The sequence below is a fragment of the Cebus imitator genome, unplaced genomic scaffold (assembly GCF_001604975.1).
Source record: "Cebus imitator isolate Cc_AM_T3 unplaced genomic scaffold, Cebus_imitator-1.0 Scaffold51, whole genome shotgun sequence".
Classification (NCBI taxonomy): Eukaryota; Metazoa; Chordata; class Mammalia; order Primates; family Cebidae; genus Cebus; species Cebus imitator.
Window position 1 is genome coordinate 4,528,952 of NW_016107366.1, and position 23,991 is coordinate 4,552,942.

Consider the following 23,991-nt stretch of genomic DNA (forward strand, 5'->3'; position numbering starts at 1 on the left):
AAAAAAAAAAAAAAAAAAACCCAAAAAAAAAAAAAAAAAAAAAAAAAAAACCACACACACACATAATGCAAGAACTTTCACCCTGAAGCTAGAAGCAGCACTATGCTCCCCAAAAAACAAAAACAAATTATAGTCTCTTACCCTGCATAGTGAACTACGAAAGATAACTGAGTAGTCAAATAAATTAATCTTTTAGATATAATTTCTCCATAGAAGAGACTCAATAAAAGAACCAGGAAAAAAGTGCTTCAATTAATCAAAGATCTAAATACTCTAAATAAGGCCAACCTCTTGATCTAAGCTGATTATTTCCATGCAAGAGAGTTCAATTCTAGAACTGCAGGTATAAAATCATCTCATAATAACAAAGACAAAATTTTCAAAGAAAAACCGTAAACGCAAAATGCAAACTGAATCCTGCTTTAATTCAAACTTGTGGAGTATAAAGTCCTACAGAAACATTATACACAGAATTTTCTGGGATCACAACAACCCCTATAAAAAGGAGATGAGTAATTCATAGCTTACCAAGTTCTCTCTGTATCAAATTCCCAGAATACCCAGAAGATTTCTTCACCAGCTCAGTCCTGTTCCCCTACCCTCTTCAATCTTTATTTCATCAGAAGACAAAGGGTGATATTATTTAAAATTATTCCGGCCTCAAGAAATTTAAAGACTTGAAGTAGCAGAGCATTCAAAACTTAAATAACTCTAACAAGAAAGCTAGCTGATCTTACAAGTTACTCTGCTAGTAAATGCGAAATGAATCATCCTGGACATAATTTCATTAGGGCTGCAAACCACCCAGGGAAGAGGAGCACAATTACACCATTTTGTAATCCACATTCACAAAAAGTTTGCTACACAAATGAAGAAAACTTTATGTCCCACACAACTTATTTTTAAAAATATCACTCCCCAAAAATAGCCATGTCTCCACGTTTGTTCCCTTTTTCATACCAAAAATACCGACTTGATTAACTCAGAAGGAATGGACAATCCAAGATTATACAGTAGGCTGGAAAAAGAAAGCAGGAAATAAACAAAGCTGGGAGGGAAGACAGTAAGAGTTGTTTGTTTCTAATTCATTCTGAAACCCAAGGCTTGTATTTACCAGTCCTTTCTGCTAACATCACCCAGCTGTTTAAGAAGAGAGCCTGGAAGCAGTCTGTAGCGGAAAGGCAGTTGACTGATAAAACTGTCCTACAAGTGACAGTCAAGAAGAAAAGAGGTAGACGTTTGGTGGTTAATGAGTAAGTGCCTGTTTAGCCAGCTCCTCTTCTTCTCTTGACTTGGATCAACCAATATAGATGCGATGAAAATCATTGGCACCAAAAGCAGCATTACACTTGGGACATTTGCGCTGGCGGGTGTCATAGCGTGTCTTCACACACTCAAAGCAGAAGACGTGAAAACACTTAGTAAGAACAGCATCCTTTTTACGCATGTTACAGCACGGACAAGTCAGGCGTGCCTAAAAGGAGAAGATGTCAGAGTCTGAGCAACCTTGAAAGTTTACGATTCAAATGGCTCTCATATAGTACATAACCAACAAGAAAACCCACAAGGCACTAAAAAAGAGCATCACCACCACCCCCAAAATAAACCATTCTCTGGTTACCATCACGTAAAGTTCAGTGTTTATTCTTCCAGTCTATTAAGCCACTTAAAGCCTTGCTAAAAAGCAAATCACTGAGGCATTTTTTTCTAACCTTGTAATCCTTAATCTCTTCCATCAGAATCTCATCACACTTGGGTACATTGTCTGGTTTCTTTGTGGTCTCCAGCTTCCTGCGAAGTCTAGAGATGTCCTCCTGCGGTAGGACAGCATACCCATTAGACACACTACCCAAATTTGCCATTTTTGAGAAAAATAGTAGTTCTAACTTGAGTTCTCTATTGTGGAAAGAAAGAACTTTCTGGCTTTTCATGTCCAATTATCTTGTAGAAATGTGAAGAATTGCAAATGGCAAGATATTTTCTTGTTTCACAACAGGCAATCATAATCATATCCTCAAATTAGAGATGCATCTAACTATTACCAATTCAGTCCTGCAAGCACACATCTAAGAGTTTAGAGGATACCCCACTTTGTTTTATGGTAACTAGTTTTAAGCTGAAGGTAGACTGGTTTAAAATAATTGAGATTTATGGATAAGGACCGAAAGACATCATGAGAAACGGCTGGCCTGACAAAAATAGAGAACTTATAGGAGATCTTTAAAATACTCTACTGCTGCTATGCTGCTACTTCCTTACCAATTTACCAATTCATTAATTTAACAACTATTTATTTTGTGCCTTCTAGGTGCAAGGCACCATAACAGGGTCTGGGGATATGGCAGTGAAGAAAACAGACTTACTCTCTTCCCTCAACAAACTCCCTCAAGTCTAGAAGGAAATGACATATACTGGACTAATGATTCTTTCATATGGGTCACTTGGGACCTCAGAAAACATCTAAAAGGTGACAAGAAAAGACAACTGCTTTACCTGGGCTCGTTTGAAATTGAACATGTCCTTTTCTTTGGTAACACTGTTCTCCACAATCTCATCTTGAAAATCATGTAGCTTCTTCTGAGCCAACTCTAGTTGTGCTTTGAGGTCATCTGCAAGCTGGGCTGCCTCCATTGCCTATGTGGGATGTACAATTAAGTAACACCATTGTATCACATCTTATTCCCAGTGAGGCAAAATGTTAGCCCAAGTTGAAGGAATAAAGTGAACTTATAATTTCAACAGTGTTATCCTTATTTGTTCCTCTAAGACTAACCATCATTTGATTAATCAATCATACCTTGCGTTTATTCATCTCTAAGGCTTGGGTCCTAAGACCCAGCTCTTTCTCCCCTGTGCCAATGTTGTTCTGTAACAGATGCTCCTTCTCTTCCAGTTTCCTTACTACCTGTAGCTGGGCATCAACCTTTGAACAGAAAATCAGATTTTAACACACACACACACACACACACACAAAAAAAAAAAACTATTCTGTTAATCTATAAACCCACAAAATACGATATGTTAGAAATCTCAGACTATTACTGATTTTGCCCATGAACCCTTCAAAATACATCAAGACTATGATAACTGGAAGGTATACTTTTAATATGAAATATTGTGGAAGATTCAAATAAGAGTCTGAAAAATGACTGAAAAGATTCTTTTCCAAATTGCCAAAAATAGAGAATATCACATGCTAATGCTCAAAACCTGGCAACTCATATTATAACATATAAATTAGAACTCAAATAAAAGTTGAAGAGCACTTCAGAATGGCTAGACATCCTAAAGGAGTCTTTTTTTGAAATTAATGCACAAAGTAGACTCAAACAATATTAAAGTGTAAAAAGTAAAATCACACACACCCACCTCCTAACCTCACCCACAAATCATCTCAATATGTGAAGGTAACCATTCTAACAGTTTCTCATGCCACCTTCAAAAAGCATATCAGAAAGATAATCCACCATGATCAAGTGGGTCTCATACCAGGGATGCAGTGGGGTGGTTTGATATCCCCAAGTCAATAAATGTGATACACCACATAAACATAATTTAAAATCAAACGATCATCTCAATAGACGCAGAAAAAGTATTTGACAAAATCCAGCATCCTTTTATGATTAAAACCCTCAGGAAAATTGGCATGGAAGGGACATACCTTAAGATAATAAAAGCCAGCTATGACAATCCCACAGCCAACATTATACTGAACACAGAAAAGTTGAAAGCATTCCCCCTGAGAACTGGAACAAAACACAGATGCCATTCTCACCACTTCCATTCAACACAGTACTGAAAGTCCTACCAGAGCAATCAGACAAGAGAAAGAAATAAAAGGCATCCAAATTGGTAATGAGGAAGTCAAACTGTCACTGTTTGCTGATCACATGATCATATACCAAGAAAACTCTAAAGACTCTAAAGAACTGGTAAATGAATTCAGCAAAGCTTCAGTATACAAAATTAATGTACACAAATCAGGGCTCTGCTACACACCATAGCAACCAAGCTGAGAATCATATCAAGAACTCAATCCCTTTTACAATAGCTACAAAAAATAAGATAAAATACTTAGGAGTATATTTAACCAAGAACGTGAAAGACCTTGCCAAGGAAAACTACAAAACACTGCTGAAAGAAATCACAGATGACAAAAACAAATGGAAACACATACCATTCTCATGGATAGGTAGAATCAATATTGTGAAAATGACCATACTGCCAAAAGCAATCTACCAATTCAATGCAATTCCCATCAAAATACCACCATCATTCTTCACAGAACTAGAAAAAAAAAATCCTAAAATCCAAATGGAACCAAGAAAGAGCACATATAGACAATGCAAGACTAAGCAAAATGACCAAATCTGGAGGCATCACATTACCCAACTTCAAAGTATACTATAAAGCCATACTCATGAAAACAGCAAGGTACGGGTATAAAAATAGGCACATAAATCAAAGGAACAGAATTTAAAACCCAGAAATAAAGCCAAATACATATAATCAACTGATCTTTGATAAAGCAAACAAAAACATAAAGTGGGAAGGGACACCCTATTCAACAAATGGTGCTGGGATAATTGGCAAGCCACATGTAGAAAAATGGAACTTGATCCTCATCTCTCACCCTGTACAAAATCAGCTCAAGATGAATCAAAGACTTAAATCTAAGACCTGAAACCATAAGAATTCTAGAAGATAGCATTGGAAAAACCTTTCTAGACATTGGCTTAGGCAAAGACTTCATGACCAGGAACCCAAAAGCAAATGTAACAGAAACAAAGATAAACAGATGAGACTTAATTAAATAAAAAACCTTCGGCACAGCAAAAGAAATAATCAGCAGAGTAAACAGACAACCCAGAGAGTGGGAGAAAAACCTCTGTAATCTGTACATCCAACAAAAGACTAATATCCAGAATCTACAAGAAACTCAAACAAATCAGCAATAACAAAATAAAAAAACCCACCAAAAAGATGGCTAAGGACATGAATATACAATTCTCAAAAGAGGATATACAAATGGCCAACAAACATAAGAAAAATGTTCAACATCACTAATTAACAGGGAAACATAAATCAAAACCACAATGCAGTATCACCTCACTATGTGGGAATGGCCATAATAAAAAAATAATAGATGTTGGCATGGATGTGGTCGAAAGGGAACAACTGTACACTGCTGGTAGGAATGTAAACTAGTACAATCACTATGGAAAGCAGTATGGATATTCCCTAAAGAACTAAAAGTAGATCTAATAGTTGATTCAGCAATCCCACTTCCAGGTATCTACCCAGAGGAAAAGTCATTATATGAAAAAGATACCTGCACATGCACGTTTATAGCAGCACAATTTGTAATTGCAAAAATATGGTACCAGCCCAAATATTCATCAATCAAGTGGATAAAGAAAATTGTGATATATATATATATATATATATATATATATATACACACACATAAACAATGAAATACTACTCAGCCATAAAAAGGAACAAAATAATGATATTCATAGCAATCTGGATGGAATTGGAGACCATTATTTTAAGTAAAGTAACTCAGGAATGGAAAACCAAATACTGTATGTCCTCACTCATAAGTAGGAGCTAAGCTATGAGGACGAAAAGGTGTAAGAATGATACAGTAAACATCAGGGACTTGGCAGAGGGAGGTGAGGGAAAAAAGACTACACATTGGGAACGATACACACTGCTTGGGTGATGGGTGTACCAAAATCTTGGTATCACCACTAAAGAACTTATTCATGTAACCAAACACCCCCTGTTCCCCAAAACCTATGGAAATTTTAAAAAAGTAAAATCACACATACCTCCTAACCTTACCCACAACTCATCCCAATATCCAGAGGTAACAATTCTAACAGTTTCTCATGCAGCCTTCAAGAAGTATTTTAAATACACAGTACAGGCACACAAGTAAATATACACTTTAATGCAAAAAGGGTAACAAAACAAGTCACTTGACTATTTTAGACATGTTTCCCTAGAAGATCCTATTTGTTTTGACAGCTACACTGCACTATTTTGTAGGAATAACAGTAGGGATGTATAATTTATTTACCAATACCCTAATGATGAACATGTAGTTTCCAAGTTTTTTTCCAATCACAAAAAAAACACAATAATCATTCTTTAACTTGTATCGTCTTCAACAACCCTACTTCAACAGAATAGCAAGCTCTACTCATTCTAATTACCTGAGTCTTCAGAGTCAAAACCTGGTCTGCCAGCTCCTCCTTCTCCTCTTTAAGCAACTTATGGATCTGATTGGACTTGATACGCTCTGACATGAGCTTGAAATTTGCATCATCCTTCTCCCGCAACTGCTGCATCAAACGGATATTTTGTTCCTGCATGTCTTCAAAGGCCTGGCCTGTGACATCCATCTCAGAAAGGAGTGCTTCTTCTTCCTAAAGGAAGGAGGAAGAGATTTCATTTTAGAAGAATCTTCCAACTTCAATGGATGAGCACAGGAAACTAAACTTTCCTACTATTCATTTAGATATAAATTAATTCAGTGACCGAGTTTTAAGAAGCTGTATTTTGTCACTAGGCATACGGAAGCTCTATTATCTGAAGTCACTGGCACCAATTGTTGGTCTGACAATTATTAGTTGATCTGTACTCAATGTCAGTTAAAGCAGCTACTTATATTTACCTTAATCTAGGCAAACGGATCAAGCAGCAGTTGGTTAATAGTACTTCCATCATAACCTCTCACATTTTCTCATGCTTTTCTACAATTAAAATACTGAATCTACAGGATTTCCAGCAGATGCAAACATCCAAAGCCTCGTTAACAATCTGATAGGTGAAGATTGGTATCTAATAATAGCTTTAATTTATATCTATCTCATTATAAGTGAGACTGAGGATCTTTTCATATAATTAAGACCACTTGTATTCTTTTCTATAACCTATTCATTTCTTTTGCCTATTCTTCCATTGGATTTTTGAGTTTTTTCTGCCTATTTTAGAGGGTTTTTTTTTTTTTTTTTTTTTTNTTTGTAATCAGATAAGCCTTTTTTGTAATAAGAGTTAAAAGTATTTTTTACTTTTTGTCATTTAATCTTTTGGCTTTGCTAACAATATTTGTTTTGTTTTGTTTTGTTTCGTTTTGTTTTGTTTTTGCAATGTAGAAGTTTTGCATCATTTTAAAAAATAACTCAAAATTATGCATCTTTCTTTCATGTTTTCTAGCCTTTTATTCATAGAAAGGTCTCCATACCACATTATAAAGGAATTTAATGATTTTCTTCTAACTTTTTGATGGATGCATTTTTTAAAAATACTGTATCTATGATCCATTTGGAAATCATCCTAATGTAGAGTGTTCAAATATGTATCTAACTGCTTTCTAATGCTATATTTTTTACTTTTGTCCCATCACTTGTCACAGTTTTTCTTTTCTCCATGGATTTAAAACTATATATTTAGCATATAATAAATATCCTGTGTACTTTCATCTATTTCTCAAGTTTCTATTCAGTTCTAATAGACTGTCTAGCAATCTCAAGCTATTTTGCCTACAGAAACTTTTATGTTTTAACATATGGAAGAGTCCCCAGTGCTGTTCTTTTTAATTTCTCGTTACTCATTTACTTTTCCGTATGTACTTTAAAACCAGTTTGTCTAGTACCAAAATAAACAAAAGCAAAATTTTAAAACAGCACTTTTATGAGATCACATTACATTAATACATAAACATAGAAAGACTTAATATTTTCAAGATAGTCATCCCATACAAGAACACAATGTCTTTTTACTTGTTTTAGAATCTTTAATAGTACAATTTCCTGATAATTATCTTAAGAGAGGGAAAGAAAAAAGTGGCAATTACCAGATTTAAGAAAAGTCAAAATTATACTTTTTAACAAAAGGAATGTGTTTAGGATCTAATGAAGTTCTTCTTTTCAAGTCACTTCATAACCAACTTACCATTAAACCTACTCCATCTCACTGTCATTCTGCTATTGCTTAGAAACAATGAAGGTGTACTAACAGAGAACATATATATGGTTTTTCCAAGCATTTTCAGTATCTTTATTATTGAATGTTAATAAAAATTCACTGGGATTTAAAAATAAAGAAACATATATTCATTATGAGGAGAACAATCTCTAAAGTTCTATGACCCCAAAATAGCCATAGTTAACATACTGCTTAATCAATATATTATTATACTGGTTAATATATTATATCCTTATTATACATAAATCACATATATTTATGAGCATAGTTTTTCTGTGTAGTATAGGTACTACATAGAAATACATAATAATATATATCTATAAGAGTAGTTTTCTTAGTTTCATATATTTGTAATCATAATGTATATTAAAATCTTACATGTTATTTTTCATTTTACATTCACTATAACCCTTAATTCTAAATCAGCAGAGAAAGACTAGATCTTCAGTACATGTCTGAACAAACCAGCTATCCATTTAAATAAAAGTCAATTTCCTGCCTCACAAATACACAAAACAAAATAACAGAAAGATGAAAGACTTGAAGGTAAGAATTACACACACACAAAGAAAAAAACACAAATTAACAATCAAAAAAAGACGAAAATACAAAAGCAAATTTCACTGGCAGTAACTTATTGTCAAGTAACATTTATTCCAAAAGTCCATTAAATAAAGAAAGTGTGTCTACCTGCTTGGCCATGGCTAGCTTCTTCTGCAGGTATTCTATCTGCTCCTCCACTGCCCGGATCTTCCTTAAGGCATCCTCGTCAGCCATTTTCTTGTTCTCTTTCTTCTCTTTATCTTCTAGATCCTTGAGTCTTTGCCTTAGATCTTCCAACTGCAGGGGGAAAGGAATCACACAAAAATAAAAAGTTATAATACATTTTTAAAAATCAATTAATACTGTACAAAGATGGGGGGTCCATAATACCAAAAAGGTCTTTACAGAATATGGAACAAGATTAATAATATACTAAAACATCACATAACAATGTCTGTTTTAATGTCACTCCATTCCACTATGACATGCCTCTATGAGCAACATTTTTGAGAAGTGCACATGTACCTTTCTTTAGAATAGTGGTACTCATCCCTTTTTTCAGGACTCAAAATTTTAAGAGCACAAGACATTCCTCCCAAAAGTAATCAGAAAAATGTAGCAATGAATAACATAGGAAAAACAGGGAATAAATAATTTGAAAACCCTACTCATAATCCCAGCAATTCAGATATATTTTACCATCCTATGGAGAGTTTTAAAATCTCTACTTTAGATGGTCTTTGAAAAGGCAGAAAATGTTGCATTTAAACACCAATTTTAAAGATAAAGAAAGAAATTATATCCTTAGCAAGTATGAAGGAAAATCTCACAAATGAGGATTTTAACCAGAAGTACAGGTAATAGCAGACCAGAATACCTCTGCCTTAGACTTCTTCTCAGCTGCCATCAGCTGAACTTTGTCTCTCTGTTCCTTTGGGGCAGAGCGGTACATATCTAGCAATAGTTTCATCTCCTTTTGGCTCTCTTGTGCCTTCCTATGACAGGGGTAGTAGAGGGAGGGGAACAATGAAATGAGAAAGTAAAGGTCATCAGAGCAAGGGAATTGTGAATTGAGCAGAATATTTTAAAACAGTTTCATTTTACATTTCATATCACACCTAAAAGATAAAATTTTGCACAGACTATCACAAGACTTTTGGATATGCTTAGAAAGTACAGAAAAGTAAGCCGTATAAAAATGAATCATTTCTCCCTTCAGACAAAATCCTCTAACACAGTTATAAAACAAACATTTGTGCACTTGTTATACAAGCAAACTTCTGTGGCTCCCAACCCTGAATAACTGAGATTCAGTAGGTCTGGGGATTGAGTCCAAAAATGTATTTAAACAAGTCACTCAGATGATTCTGATACCACACCAGAAAAAAAAAAAAAAAAAAAAAAAAATTGCCTTAAAGAGATCAAGAGGTAGTAAAAAAAAAAAAGGGAAAAATTTGCAAGTCTGAGATATATTGTTAATCCTAGAATTGACAGCTGGATGATTAACCATCAGCTGAAAACAAACTTCATCTCTTATTAAATTACTGAACCGCTTTACTACACTTATATATATACCAAAGGAGTTCAAGCATTTTGAACACAGTGGTCCCTCAAATCCAAACATCAACAAAGAGTCAATCACAGAAAATAAGGAGCAAGAAGTAAGCCGTTCTACCAGAGAAGTTATTGATTATACAGGAGGAAAAGGGCCAACGTGTAAGGTTATGACACAGAAAAATTCACCGAGTTAAAGATCTATCTTAGTGCTTAAATGTCTACAGGAGTCAATCTCCTAAAAATAAGATCTGGCATATTAACAAACCAGTTAACTGCCAGGCATATTGTCCAAGTTACAGTGATATATAAATACTCCACTTAGTATCACTTGAATTACAATTAATACCAGCAATCTGCCCAAATCCAATGAAGAGCAGTAATTAATTTCCAGTAATTCTCAGGAATGTTACCTCAATCACGACATCCTTTTCCTTAATTTGGATTCATAAAAAAAGGCTACAATCATCAGTTTACTGATACTTGATCACTGAACCAAAGTACATAATAGCCACGCAGGCCATTTTGGCTGTGCACTTGAGTAAGATTTGAAGTCAAATTAACTGTACAATCTAAAATATTACAATAATCAGATAAGTCATGCCATCAATCAAACATTTCATGCATGATGTCTTAATCTTATCTTTTCAGACAGAAACTGCTACTCTAAATATGACTTACTTGAGTTCAATCTTCAATTGTTTGATAATTTCTGCTTCCTTTTTCCTTCCATCATCATGTTTGCCTTTCTCTTTATCTTTAGCAGGATCTCTCTCTTTTTCTGACTCTTTTAGCTTCTGCTTCTCTCGTTCTCTCTCCTTCTCCTTCTCCCGTTCTCTTTCTCGTTCCCTCTCTTTCTCCCTCCTTTCTCGTTCTCGCTCTTCCTCATCACGTTTAGACTTGATTTCATTGGCATCCTCCTGAGATGCCTTTGAAGCTGAGGACTGGGAAGATAGGTCCTCAGAATCTGGTTTTAGCTCTGCAGGCTCATCCTTAGGGTCCTCAGTACTAGACTGGGACTGGAGGAGGGCACTACCACTACGCAGACGTGTCTGGAAGAACAAAGAAAAGAAAGACGCACATCTCTTACCATAACCACATTGCCCAACTCATTCAAAAACAGCCTTACAACACTGATAGCAAATAATATTTATTCTATTTCTTCTAGTTACCTTGTTCAGGTCAGACTGGGCTTCTCTCAATTTCCGCTTGTATCTCAGCACCTCTCCTTTCAGCTGGTGATTGTGATTTTGGAGGCTACTGATGAGGTGGCGCATCTCCCGGTTTATAGGGCCTTAAATACAGGAATAGCAATGTTATGAGGAACTGTGGTAAGGGCAACGGCACAAGGAGAGAAAGTGCAGAATACATCAGGGGACACTGAGCATCAGGGAAAATTATCAGAAGAAAGATTCCTTCTCAGAAGATGAAAACAAAACTGGTCAACTTGAGTTGAAAAACAAACACCCAGGCTGTGAACCAAAATAAATTAGAGGATTTGATTTAAGGTACTTTAGGACTTCTGAGTTGAAGTTAGCATTAACAAACCCTGGGGTCTGTTATATCTTTCAAGGTAGGTATTTACAGCAAACTACAGCTTGGAGTGAGAATCACTATACCTGCTTGTTCATTGGCAGCAAGGGTCTGCTCAAATTCTATCCTCAGCATTTCATACTCCTTGCGGACCTGGGCCAATGTATCTTCTAGCTGAATTACTTCAGTCCTCAGCTTCTTATGAAGACTAACCTCATCTCGCTACACACAGATAAAGGAACCAATAAAAAATTCTTATTAAAGCATAGAAATAACATCATATTCTATTATTCTGTCTCCTAAATTTGAACTGTAAGACTCTAAAAGGAAATATATATATATCAAGAAAATAATGGATTACTCTGAAAATCTCTAGTTCAATCTATACTTAATGAACACCAGAGATCCACAAAAGACTAATTTGGAAACTGACAGGATATTGAAAAAAATAAAGAAAATGACCCCCAATTCTGAGAATATTACAATTTAGTTGGAGAACTAAACTATAAAACAGTATATAAACATATATAAAATAGTATTCAATTCATTTGTCAGGTGTATATTAAAAGACCAACTACTATAACCATGACCCTAAAAATGATGGAACATACAGAAATTAATATATGAATAAAAGTTACTGTCTCTAAAAAAAAATCATCTACTGGTGCCATTATATGCCATAATGGCATGTAAGTAATTTTGCAGCTTCTGCTCACTATTTTCTCTCATACACATAAGCTCTAGTCATATTAAACTATTTATTATGCTCTCTCATACTTTTATATATGCTGTTTTCAAGCTGAGAATTCCCCTTCTCCTATTTTAACTACCAGTAAACTTGTATTTATCCTTAACATTCATACTTTGCTTTCTCAAGTGGAACCAGGGAGTTTCCATAGTCAAATCAGACGCTCTGTTCTCATCTATCACATCTTTTAGCTATGCTTCCATTGTACCACATTGCATTCTAATGAATACTGTTTTCCCACTACTGCAGACTACAAGATCTGTGAGGTCAGGAATTCTGTTGTCTCATCTTTATATGCCTAATACCTACCAGAGTAAAGAGCCACAGCCACTTTATGAATGAAAGCTGAATGAATGGAGGTTAAATGCACATGAAGGATTAAAATTGTAAAATTTAGGAGGCAGGAAAGCTTATATACAGAAGACAAGGCAAGGCTGTTACCTCAATGACCTCAACCTGGTGCTGGTGGGTTCCCCTGGTGCCTTGAAGCAGGGTTCGAGCCTCATCCAAGTGTGCTTTCAACTGTAGGCTCTCATTATACAGGACAGAGAACTGTGACTGCATGCAGCGATATTCTGGAGTTTCCTTAACGACTTCTTCCACTGCACTCCGCAATTCCACCTTAGGAGAGTCCAAAGCAAAGCAAAGTCAGAAGCAGAATCTAGCATGTGCCACAGAGGCTGGACAGGAAGTAACATTTTGAACTCACTGTGTCCTACACAAGTGAGACAATTTTAAAAGATTATGAAGTCTATCTACCCATTGTTCTAGGTATATAAAGTCTACCCCAAAATTAAACTAGGAGACGGTACCTGGATACACTGTATTCTTTCCTCCTAGAATTCTTTTGATATGTGTTTTACATTCTGTGTCAACTGAGCCACTAGAAGAGTGAAATTTGTCAGGATGCTTATTTTAAAAACATAGCTGAGAACCCCAGTCACTAACCTGTTCTCTTTAATAACAGTAACAGAGAAAAAAAAAATTTACAGGATATCAAAAATAGTTATGCCTCTCCTAAGCAACTATCCGCTTTAATTACTCAAACACTTTTAACTGATTTAACTTAGGTTGTTTTTGTTTTGTTTTTTATTTTTCAGTTCAAATATCTTTATTCATATCATTTAATCTACAAACAAATTATAAAATAGAGGTAACTATGACTGAAAGAGGAGTGAAGAAAAGACTTCCGGAATCTCTTTTCTTCTCCCAAGAATCTAAGAAGAAAATTCTTCTGGGGAGGTTTGAAGACCAATGGGATCACCGATCATGTTTCTTTCTCTGTTTTGGTAGCAAGAAACTGCACAGCCAAATCTGTGAAGCCACAAGTACTGACATGTGAATGGCCTCCCTCCCAAAGTATATACATGCCCCTTGCAAACATCTTGTATATAAGTCCCACTTTTTTTTAATGCATTTTTAGATCCTCACCCTAGTTTATCCTACTTCTCATTTTTCTCATCAACTTCTACATTAGAGCACCTTGATTTAGTCTTTGTACATTGCTTTAAATCCCTTTCAGTATAAGGTAGGGTACATATAATAAGTAAATATGCAAGTAAAGAAGTAACTATATCAACAAAACTTACATTTTTTGTTTCACCTAGCTTTATTAAGGCATAATCAACCAATTAAAAATACACATATTTAAGGTATACAGTGTGATGTCTTGCTATACACAAACACTGTGAAATGATCACCACATTCCAGCTAATCAAGAAATCAATCACCTCACAGTTACCTTTTTGTGTGTGGCAAGAACACTGAAGATCTACTCTTAGCCTATTTCAAGTACACAAAACAGTATTAATTATAGTCACCATGCTACACATCTCCAGAACTTACTCATTTTGCATAACTAAAACTTTGTGCCTTTTCCCTCAACATCTCCCCATTTTCCCAACCCTGGTAACCACCGTTCTACACTCTGCTTCCATGAGTTTGACTTTTTTAGAACCCACATGTGAGATCATGCAGTATTTGCCTTTCCGTGCTCCATTTATTTCAGTTAGCATAATGTCCTCTACGCATACCCATGCTGTTGGACATACACACACACATACCACATTTCTTTATCCATTCAGTGTACAGATCTTTCGTCACCCTGATTAAGGTTATTCACAATTTTTTTAATGCTATTGTAAATGGAATTGTTTCCCTAGTTTCTTTTTTGTATAGTTTGTTGTTGGTATATAAAAACACAACTATTTTCATAGGTTGATTTTTTTAACCTGCAACTTTATTGAATTCATTTATAGTTCTAGCAGTTTTTTGGTGGTGCCTATAAGGTTTTCTATACATAAAATCATGTCATCTATAAACAGAAACAACTTTACCTCCTCCTTTCTGCTTGAGAGGCCTTTATTTCTTGTCCTTGCCCAATTACTCTGGCTAGGACAAAAGTAATATGAGTGGTTATCTTTATCCTGTTCCTGATATTAAAGGAAAAGCTGTCAACTTTTCACCATTGGATATAATGTTGGCTGTGGGCTTGTTTTATATGCATTTATTATGTTGAGGTACATTTCTTCTACCCCTAATTTGTTAAAAGTTTCATCATGAAAGGATGTTGGATTTTGTCTACATTTTTCTTATCCCTCATAAATATGCAGATTCACAACTATGTGTATACGTGAGTTGATAAGCAAAATGTCTGATTTTCTGCTCTTCACGGATACGTTCCTACCTTCAGCTTTTCATTTTGTGTGGTGACCTCCTCAAAGTCTTGCCGAAGTTTCTCCAGCTCACATAGACGGTTCTGAGCCAACTCTTTGTTCTCCTCAAGCTCTGCATTCATTTCCTCAAACTGGAGAAAAGTAGAAAAATAGAGAATAAATAAGGAGTCTTCTTAAATCATTTCCATTTCTAAGCTTCCTATCTTCACTGATCTGCCCTTCCAGCAAAACCCCATGATGTCACTTGTGAACACAATCCTAAGTACATAAGCGCAAATGCTGACATAAGGTCCAAAACCATGTCCTGAGTCACTGACTTTACCTTCCGGGCATTGATAGTGATTGTGCCGCCATAGAGACTGCTCCCCGCTCCATACACCTTATAACCTTTCGAATTCACCTACAAAGAAGACAAAATATACATATACACTGTAAAATATTACCATACTCTAGCTGATCAACAAATCCATCACCTGACAGCTACCTTTTTGTGTGTGGCAAGAACATTTAAGATCTACTCTTGTACACAATACAGTATTAATTATAGTCACCACACTACACATCGCCAGAACTTATTAATCCTGCATAATTAAACCTTTGTATCTTTTCCCCAACATTCAACCGATAACCAATGTAATTTCAAAGGACGTACTTTTAAAGGATGAGTTTTTTTCCTCAAGTACCACACCCCAAGGTCAGTCTTCCTGAGAACACTCCTTAAAATGATTCGAGTCTCCAAGCCATAAAACAGCACTGACCCGTTCTAGGACCTCTGCTAAATGTCGGTTGAGTCGCTGTTCCCTCTTTCGAATTTTGTCAATATCCCACTGCAGGTCATCAATCATGGACTCCAGGACAGACACTCGTGATTCAGCTGTCTCCACTTTACTCTGCAACTTGGAGAACTACATCCCAAAGACAGACATTCAGAAACATATAGCAAAACAGGCCAAGTTAGAAAAGGACTGCCTAACATCACTAGCTTAAGTTCCAAATTTCACAATATTAACCCTTGCTTATGTGTAATTATAGAAAAGATGCAAATAGAAGATGCTTCACCCTCTTCCCAATGCATGATTATAAAATGAAATCATGGCTTCTTCCAAGAATTCTGGGTCAGTTGTAATCATGAACACATTAAGTCTAAAGTCTATAAGAACTCTCACACAAAGAAAAGACCATCTAAGATTCAATAATTTTTCTACCTCTGAAAAGCACCATATCCCTGGACAGACCACAAACTGAAAAATTTTGTATTTTTTAAGACAAAAGATAGTATCTTTCACTTTGTTAAGCATTTTAAAAGACAAATATTTTTTCAAGAAAACCATTTTCACCCCCAAATTTCTCTCTCCACATTCCTACCAAAAGTAATCTATATAGAACAAAGGGAAAATTTCCATACTCTTTTTCAAGCTCTTCCCTGTTAGAAAGATATTTTAGAAGATAAATATTTTTTCAAAAAAAAAAAAAAATTTTTTACTCCCAAATTTCTCTTTCCACATTACCACAAAAGGTAATTCATATAGGACAAAAGGAAAACTTTCAAACTGTTTTTCAAGCTCATCCCAGAGCAATCTAGAGTCAGATACTATACAGTATAGATTATACCACAATCTAGACTCAGATACTCTGTTTATTTAGGAGCTATACACAAGCTAACACTATTTAGTATTTTAACTACTAAGCTGTTACATGTTCACATTAATCTATATATACCCATTGTGCTAGGTTTTAAAACAAGGGACAACAAAAATTCTTTGACAGTCCTCCCATCAAGAGGTGGGATCTTTGTCCCCTCCTCTTGAATCTGGGTCAACTTTAGAGACCCAGTGGAAATGGCACTACATAATTTTGAGGCTGTATCAGAAAGGCCACGTAGGTTCTACCTGGTGATCTTGGGATGCTCACTGGAAGAAGTCAGCCAACATGTAAAAATCCCAACCATCCTGAGACTACCATGATGGAGAGACAACCTGCAGGTATTCCAGTGGACCACTAACTCACCTGACAGGAAGCATCAACAGCCAGCTATGAGGGCCAACTTAGACCTCACACAATTTAGCAAACAACTGCCCTCCAGGTTCGTAATACTGTCTGAGCTTTGTCAAAGGGCTAGAAAAGGAAGACCTCTTCATCTTGGTAGCACCTAGACAATGCCTTAAAACATGACGAAAGTATTCTATTTTCTTACTAGATTCCAATTTATTTTATAAGGGCTGCTACATTCTAACCCCTTTGAAGGTTTGGGAGAATCCATATGAATTAATTCCCCAGATGACATTCATGCAACCAGCCCACTGGAGTTTCATAAACAAAGGCATATGAAGAGCAAGAGCTTTGAAGTCAAACTGACCCACAGTCACAACACAGCTCAAGCACTTTCTAGCTCTGTGCCCTCAGAATAATCACTGACCTCTTTGAATTTGTTTCTTTGGCAATAAAATGTAGCTGTTTTGCCAATACAGATAATATTCAGAAAGTGCTTAAATGCTAGGCACTAAGTAAATGGTAACTACTAAATCATTAACATGAGAATTCAGTGGCCAAACTAAGGTAGGTAGAATTCCAGTAGAATATCTTTTGAACTAAATCAAAATGATAATCAGTAGTATCAGAAAAGTCATATAAGGCCTATCATCACTTTATCTTGATCATTTTGTGTAAATAAATAAATGCCCAAATCTTGGCATAGTTTAATCATGGGATTATTTGTGCCCAAGTTTAGGCTGAAAATTCACATTTCTCAAATTCCTAGGACATCATCAATACAGTAGTTTCTACTTCCTCATTCTCTGTTGAATTTCTACCATGTCATTCCTCAATAACATTATAGTCTTTTATATTTTGGGTAATTAATTATTTGGAGGTTTGGAGTTGTGTTGTGTTTTGCAAAACCCTCTATGATAGGCCTTCTAGAGTAAGGTAACCTTTGAGGTGCTCAGAATTCTAAGTCAATGTCTGCCACAGCCCACTAGACATAGCCATCTCTCCTTTCTGGTTAAGTACCTCCTGAGACATGGTGCGATGCTTTTCCTGAAGAAGATCTGTCAATTCCTGTAGCCTCATATTCTCCTGTGCAAGGAAAGAATTCAGCTCCTGCACTGCTTCCTCCACTATCAGATTATCTGGGGAAGAAGAACTATACTTTAATTTAGCATCTATAGTGTCAAATTCTAAAACTGTGTATCCTTGGCCAGGTATAGCAGCTCACGCTGTAATCCTAGCACCTTGGGAAGCCAAGGCAGGCTGATCACTTGAGGCCAGGCATTCGAGACCAGCCTGAATAACAAAGCAAGAATCATATGCTCTTATCACATATTCTCATATCATATATTCTGAAATACTATGTTAGGGGCACTTCTGAAGCTCAAAAACCAAAATGTACACTACTATTTACAAAGCAGGTAGGTAAATTCTTATAGAACTTATTACACCAAGTTAATAAAATTAGAGTTGCAAATATTATAGCTGAAATCCAAATGTTATTAAATGCAACCAGATACTCTCAGGATATATGCCACCCATCAGAGGGAGTTATCAGGAAGAAAAACATGTTCTCTCATATTACCTCTTGGCATTACTCTTAGTATCAATAGAGAACAGGTTGGTCATGCGGGGTTTTTCATGGTTCTTAATCTAGGATTGCCCATCAGAATCATCTGTAGAACTTTTAAAATAGATGTTTCCCTAGGACCTATCTCACACCTTCTCACTGAGAACCTCCATGGGCAGAGCCAAAAAGAATTATGCTCAGAAAACTCCAAAGGTGATTCTGATTCATAATCTGATGCCAGATACAATACTAGAAACTAGAGAAACAAAGAAGGGTGAGCCAAACCCCTATGTCAAGACACAGTTTAGCTAGGAACATGCAAGTAGATAAAATAAACGAATACAAAAATATGAAAAGTCTAAGAGAACAAAAAACACATTGTTTAGAATAGTTAGCTTTGAAAAGTGAGAATGGGGGAACATTTGTAGTCTACTAATTTGTATTTCAGACTTGTATATTTTTAAACAAATATCTGTTTTGCTTATAATAAAATACAGAATACATAATCTAATGGTAAAGCAAAAGAAACCCTTGGCCAAATTTTCACAGGTCTTCTACAAGCTGCTTAATTATGTTGACAATTTAGCCCAATTACCCTCAACAGCAAAATTACAGAATACGTACATGCTCATCCTATGATTCAACCTGCATTACACTCAATTACCTTCAGAAATGAAAGGTTAAACTTTATAATAATAAGCATGGAAATTAAGATATTATAATTAGAGCATGATTATTATTGAAAACATGAAATCAAGGCATTTATTTGCATTTGAGAAAGTTATTTATGTCACAAATGAGTAAAGATGTAACCTAGCTACACAAATACTTTACTGTACAAATATAAATTTTTGCATTAACTCTGAATAACACAATTACTCCAAATAACTATTTTATTTCAAATAGACATTCTTTTATCCATAGAATATTTTCCTATCATCCTTTTAACCGTACAGATCATCTGTCAACTCTAAAACCTGCACCAAGTGTTTCTAAAAACATTAGAGATAATGAAAAATAAAAGTCAAGTAAAAATGAACTATTTCAAGTCAAAATGCAGTATCTAATAAGAAATTATTAAATAATTGTTAATATTTAAAATAAAGTATTGTCATTATAAACCAATAGCCTACATACACTATAAAAATATCCAGATATCAGAGTTGTTTATTCAATAAAATTAATTCTGCTATTTACAAAACTGTCATTAATAGAGTGTACCAGTATGGAGCTGATAAAATCTTTCCTCCGTTTATTTATTTTTATTTTTATTTTTTTTTGTAACGGAGTTTCGCTCTTGTTACCCAGGCTGGCGTGCAATGGCGCAATCTTGGCTCACCGCAACCTCCGCCCCCTGGGTTCAAGCAACTCTCCTGCCTCAGCCTCCCCAGTAGATGGGACTACAGGTATGCGCCACCACGCCCAGCTAATTTTTGTATTTTTAGTAGAGACGGGGTTTCACCACGTTGACCAGGATGGTCTCGATCTCTTGACCTCGTGATCCACCCGCCTCGGCCTCCCACAGTGCTGGGATTACAGGCGTAAGCCACCGCGACCGGCTCCTCTGTTTATTAAAGGACTATCCACGTAGCTCAAAATGAAAAGTATTGATAAAAGATTAATATGCCATAGTGAAGATATTCTAACCAGTAATATTGAAGGTTAGAATTTTAAGAAATGTAATTAAAAATAAATAGGTAGCCCAGGCACAGTGGTTCATGCTTGTAATCCCAACACTTTGGGAGGCCAGGAGGGAGGATCTCTTAAGGCCATTTGAGATCAGCATGAGCAACATAGCAAGACTTCCTCTATACAAAAAATTTTAAATATTAGCCAGCTGTGGTAGTACATGCCTATAGTCATGGCTACTCGGAAGCTGAGGCAGAAAGAATGCTTGAGTTCAAGGATGCAATGGGTTATGATGGTGCCACTGTGCTCTGACCTGGGTGACAGATTGAAACCTTATCTCTTAAAAAATAAATAAATAAAAATAAATATGTAAGTTTGCAAACTACAAATTGGCATGCAAAAATGAGTTCTTATTCCTCCTCTACTACTCCCGGCCTCCAGGTTCTTGCCTCACCTCCACTGTTTAGCTTCCGGGATAAAAGTTCCACTTTTTCTTGCAATTTATCATAGACAGTCACAATCTGGGACACGGCTCGGCGGGAAGACTCCACACGTTCCTGCAACTGAGACTCCATCTCTTCACTGGAACTGCTGGCCAAAGTAGCAAGGAAAGAGAAAGCTGGCTCTTGCCCTTCCCCTGAGGACACGGGGGGAAAAAAAGAAGCCCCCCCAAAAATTAAAACTGGAAATAACAAAATCCGTTGTCTTTTCCTCAAATGAAAAGCAAGCAAAGCAATACTTCAAAAACCCAGATAGCATGCCGTGATAGAATCCATCATAAATACTTGCCTCTCTCTCGGTCATCTTTCCGTTCCTGATTGCTATCAGAGTCTGGTTCTGGCTCAGGCACAACAAGAGCTTTTCTTTCTGTGAGCAGGTCTCCCAAGCCCTGCTCCAGATCATAACGTTTAAGGATGATACGGATGTTTTCATCAAACTAGAGAAGAGGTAAGTACAGTTATGAAGAAACAAAGGACCCCTTGGAAATGAATAGTAAGGAGAATTAAATTGGTCAAATAAAAATCTGAGCAAATAAACAAGTTAGCTACCTGACTCCAGTATCGGTTGACAATCAATAGAGAGGCATCATCAGTGGCCTGTCGTCGTTCCAGTTTTTCAATGTGCTCACGAAGCTCATCTTCAATGGCCTGCCGCTGATCCAACATTTCTGCCAGCTTGCGGTTTTTGGTTTGCAGTGTTCGAATATCTAGCTCCTCCTACCCAGTAAACCAATCTTATTAGTCTCCACAAAGAAATTAGAAAAACGAGCTATTAACAAGGTCACAATAATTCATTAGTTATTTCCTATAAATAAAGTTATTGACTTTTTTAAAATCTTACAAGTAATTAAATAAGAGGTAGAAGCAGAAGAGATAACAGGTATGTGATGATGTGAGGAAAGAATAACACATACAAATAAACCAGAACCTCAACCACACACATCTCGCTGTTCTAGTCACATGAACATCTACAAAGCAATGCTACTTTAAGGCTAGAGCACCCTAAACTCCAGTCAATACTGTCATCTATCTCCAAAGCACTACACTTCATTCAGTAAAGACTTCGGCAGCTGGATCCTTGTCTATCCCAGTTCCTGCCAATATATCTGGTGACTTCGACATACATGTGGACAAACCATCTAATCCTCAGCATCTAGGCTATCAGTATTTCAAGTTCCTTCACTCCAACGATTATCTCCTCCACTGTGCTTCAGCCATGCATTTCAAAAGCCACATCTTGGACTTTTGTCGTTATCTGGAACTGTACTACATCTAAAATCTTAAATTTCAACTTCCCATTCCCTGAATAACACCACATCTTTCAGATATCTCAAGCCCTTAACCCAATATACCAATCCCTTTACCTCATTTAGATCTCCAGAATGTTAAGTTCTTTTCTTTCTCCTTTTCGGTCCCCTTCTATCTCCACTACCTTCCATATCTTAATCATATGCTATATAATACATTCCTTCAAACACCTGCCTAACAGCTTCCTCAGTTCTCTGACTTTAATCCTTTTATTCTACCTTCGTGAACAAACCCCAGTCTGAATTAATCCAGATATCTGACTATTCCATTCTTGTACCCAGTATGCTGAGACTTCTAGAGAAATTCATCAAACCACAGAAACCAGTGCCTTTACAAAATGAATTCTGAACCTAAACAGATCTTATCATGTGTCCAGAAATGTTTCTTTATCAAGTGAGCTGTCTCCCATTCTCCATCAAGGCAGCATCAACCTCTACCAAACCCTGCCCCCTTTTATATCATACTAAACAGATGGCTTTATTTCCTATTTTAATGAAAAAATAGAAGCCATCAGAGAGGAAACACCTCAATTCCCCATCTCTTTGACCCATTCACATAATTATGCACACATTCTTAAAACTCAGCTGTGCTCAGGATCCTGTTCTCTTCTCTCTCTACAAAACCTCACTCCATTAGTAATTTCACATCCCTCTCAATATTTTTCTCTCTCCAGCTCCTTCCCTATGACAAACCAGGGAGGCTTTGGCGGGAGGTGGGATGAAGGAATGTAACAAGCAAAGAACCAGCATGTGAAAAAACATTCTTGCTTTTCTGAGGAATTAAAGAAATCAATATTTTTAAGTAAGAATTGTTTATTACAGCACCAATTTTGGTTTCATTTTTCTCTTTTCCATTTAGTTAAAACATTCCTAATATGCCAAAGTAGTCAACAATTTTCCACACTGTACCAGTTTATTAACACTATTAATAAACTCTATCTTCAAACTCTTCTCTGAACATTGCCTTTCCCTTCTTGCTCTACCTGAAACCTGGATGAGGACACTTTTTCCCTGCAGGCTTCTCCAGTGGTGGCTGTTTCTCTTCTACACCCCTTGAAGCCCTGGAGAGATGAATATCCTCTTGTTTTCTATTGCCACTTCCAGGCAATTATCCCACCTTCCTCCCTAAAACCTACCTCTGCAGTTCATGCCATTAGCCCATACTACCTGCCACCATGCTCTGTTGAATTCATCCATAAATGCCTACCTCGTTTCCTCACATTTCTCAAGATTTAGCACCTAGCTTATTATCACTCTCCAATACTTTTCCTGTCATCATCCTTAATGACTTCAAAACCCATACAGATAATCTTTCCTATACTTGGATCATCAAGTCATTGACCTCCTCCCCACCAATGATCTTGTCCTCTACCTCCTTCGGTCACCAACTCCCACATTAAGTCTTACTTGTCCCTACACATCCTCTATAAGCTCAATTTCAAACACCTCATTCTTCACAACTACCACTATTTTTCCAGTTCACTCTCTCCAGTTTCCTTACTCCAAAAATCCTTCAACTTCTCCAGGATCTACAATCCACTGGTCCTATACCTTTCACTTCTCTCACTTCCTTCTGTACTGAACTTAAATTCCATGATCAGTCACTATACAGTCATCTACCTCACAGCAACACTCCTTTAAAATATTGTCTCTCCTCTCTTTTCCCTAATTCCTCTCCTCTCATATTCTCTTAAGCTCCCTGAAAACAGGTTGCCATCCCCACTAATCCACCAATGTAGGTGTTGTGGTATCTCCAATGAACTCTGTATTATTAAATACAACATCTCAGTCCTCTTTTTACTCTCTTTGTTCCAACTGAAACCTGAATGAGAACACACCTGCAGCACCTGATCAACTCCTTCTTGAAATACTTTCTTCAGTGGGCTCCTGGGAACCCAGTCTCTCTCCTTTTTTTTTTTTTTTTTTTTTGAGACGGAGTTTCGCTCTT

At 36.3% G+C, this 23,991-nt stretch overlaps 2 protein-coding genes across 5 annotated transcripts in view; one reads left to right on the forward strand and one right to left on the reverse strand.

Moving 5' to 3' along the window:
- The window catches only part of LOC108303788 (RNA-binding motif protein, X-linked-like-2), a 4,029-nt gene extending 3,382 nt beyond the window's left edge, over positions 1-647 (forward strand). The window contains exon 2 of the mRNA XM_017527722.2: positions 556-647. Coding sequence (XP_017383211.1) covers positions 556-647 — 92 coding nt within the window. The remainder of the gene's footprint in view (positions 1-555) is intronic.
- Positions 405-23,991, reverse strand: part of RNF20 (ring finger protein 20) — a 27,334-nt gene continuing 3,747 nt past the window's right edge. For 3 of the 4 annotated variants that reach the window (XM_017527774.2, XM_037738229.1, XM_037738228.1), the window contains exons 3-20: positions 21,286-21,453; positions 21,026-21,173; positions 20,691-20,873; positions 18,061-18,179; positions 15,810-15,956; positions 15,374-15,451; positions 15,063-15,182; positions 12,818-12,997; positions 11,715-11,850; positions 11,268-11,389; positions 10,777-11,147; positions 9,419-9,536; positions 8,689-8,838; positions 6,225-6,437; positions 2,798-2,923; positions 2,494-2,634; positions 1,713-1,814; positions 405-1,474 (exon numbers count right to left, since the gene is read on the reverse strand). In XM_017527774.2, coding sequence (XP_017383263.1) covers positions 1,298-1,474; positions 1,713-1,814; positions 2,494-2,634; positions 2,798-2,923; positions 6,225-6,437; positions 8,689-8,838; positions 9,419-9,536; positions 10,777-11,147; positions 11,268-11,389; positions 11,715-11,850; positions 12,818-12,997; positions 15,063-15,182; positions 15,374-15,451; positions 15,810-15,956; positions 18,061-18,179; positions 20,691-20,873; positions 21,026-21,173; positions 21,286-21,453 — 2,799 coding nt within the window. In that variant the 3' untranslated portion in view covers positions 405-1,297. The remainder of the gene's footprint in view (positions 1,475-1,712; positions 1,815-2,493; positions 2,635-2,797; positions 2,924-6,224; positions 6,438-8,688; positions 8,839-9,418; positions 9,537-10,776; positions 11,148-11,267; positions 11,390-11,714; positions 11,851-12,817; positions 12,998-15,062; positions 15,183-15,373; positions 15,452-15,809; positions 15,957-18,060; positions 18,180-20,690; positions 20,874-21,025; positions 21,174-21,285; positions 21,454-23,991) is intronic. The other variant, XR_001824992.1, reaches the window with a different exon arrangement.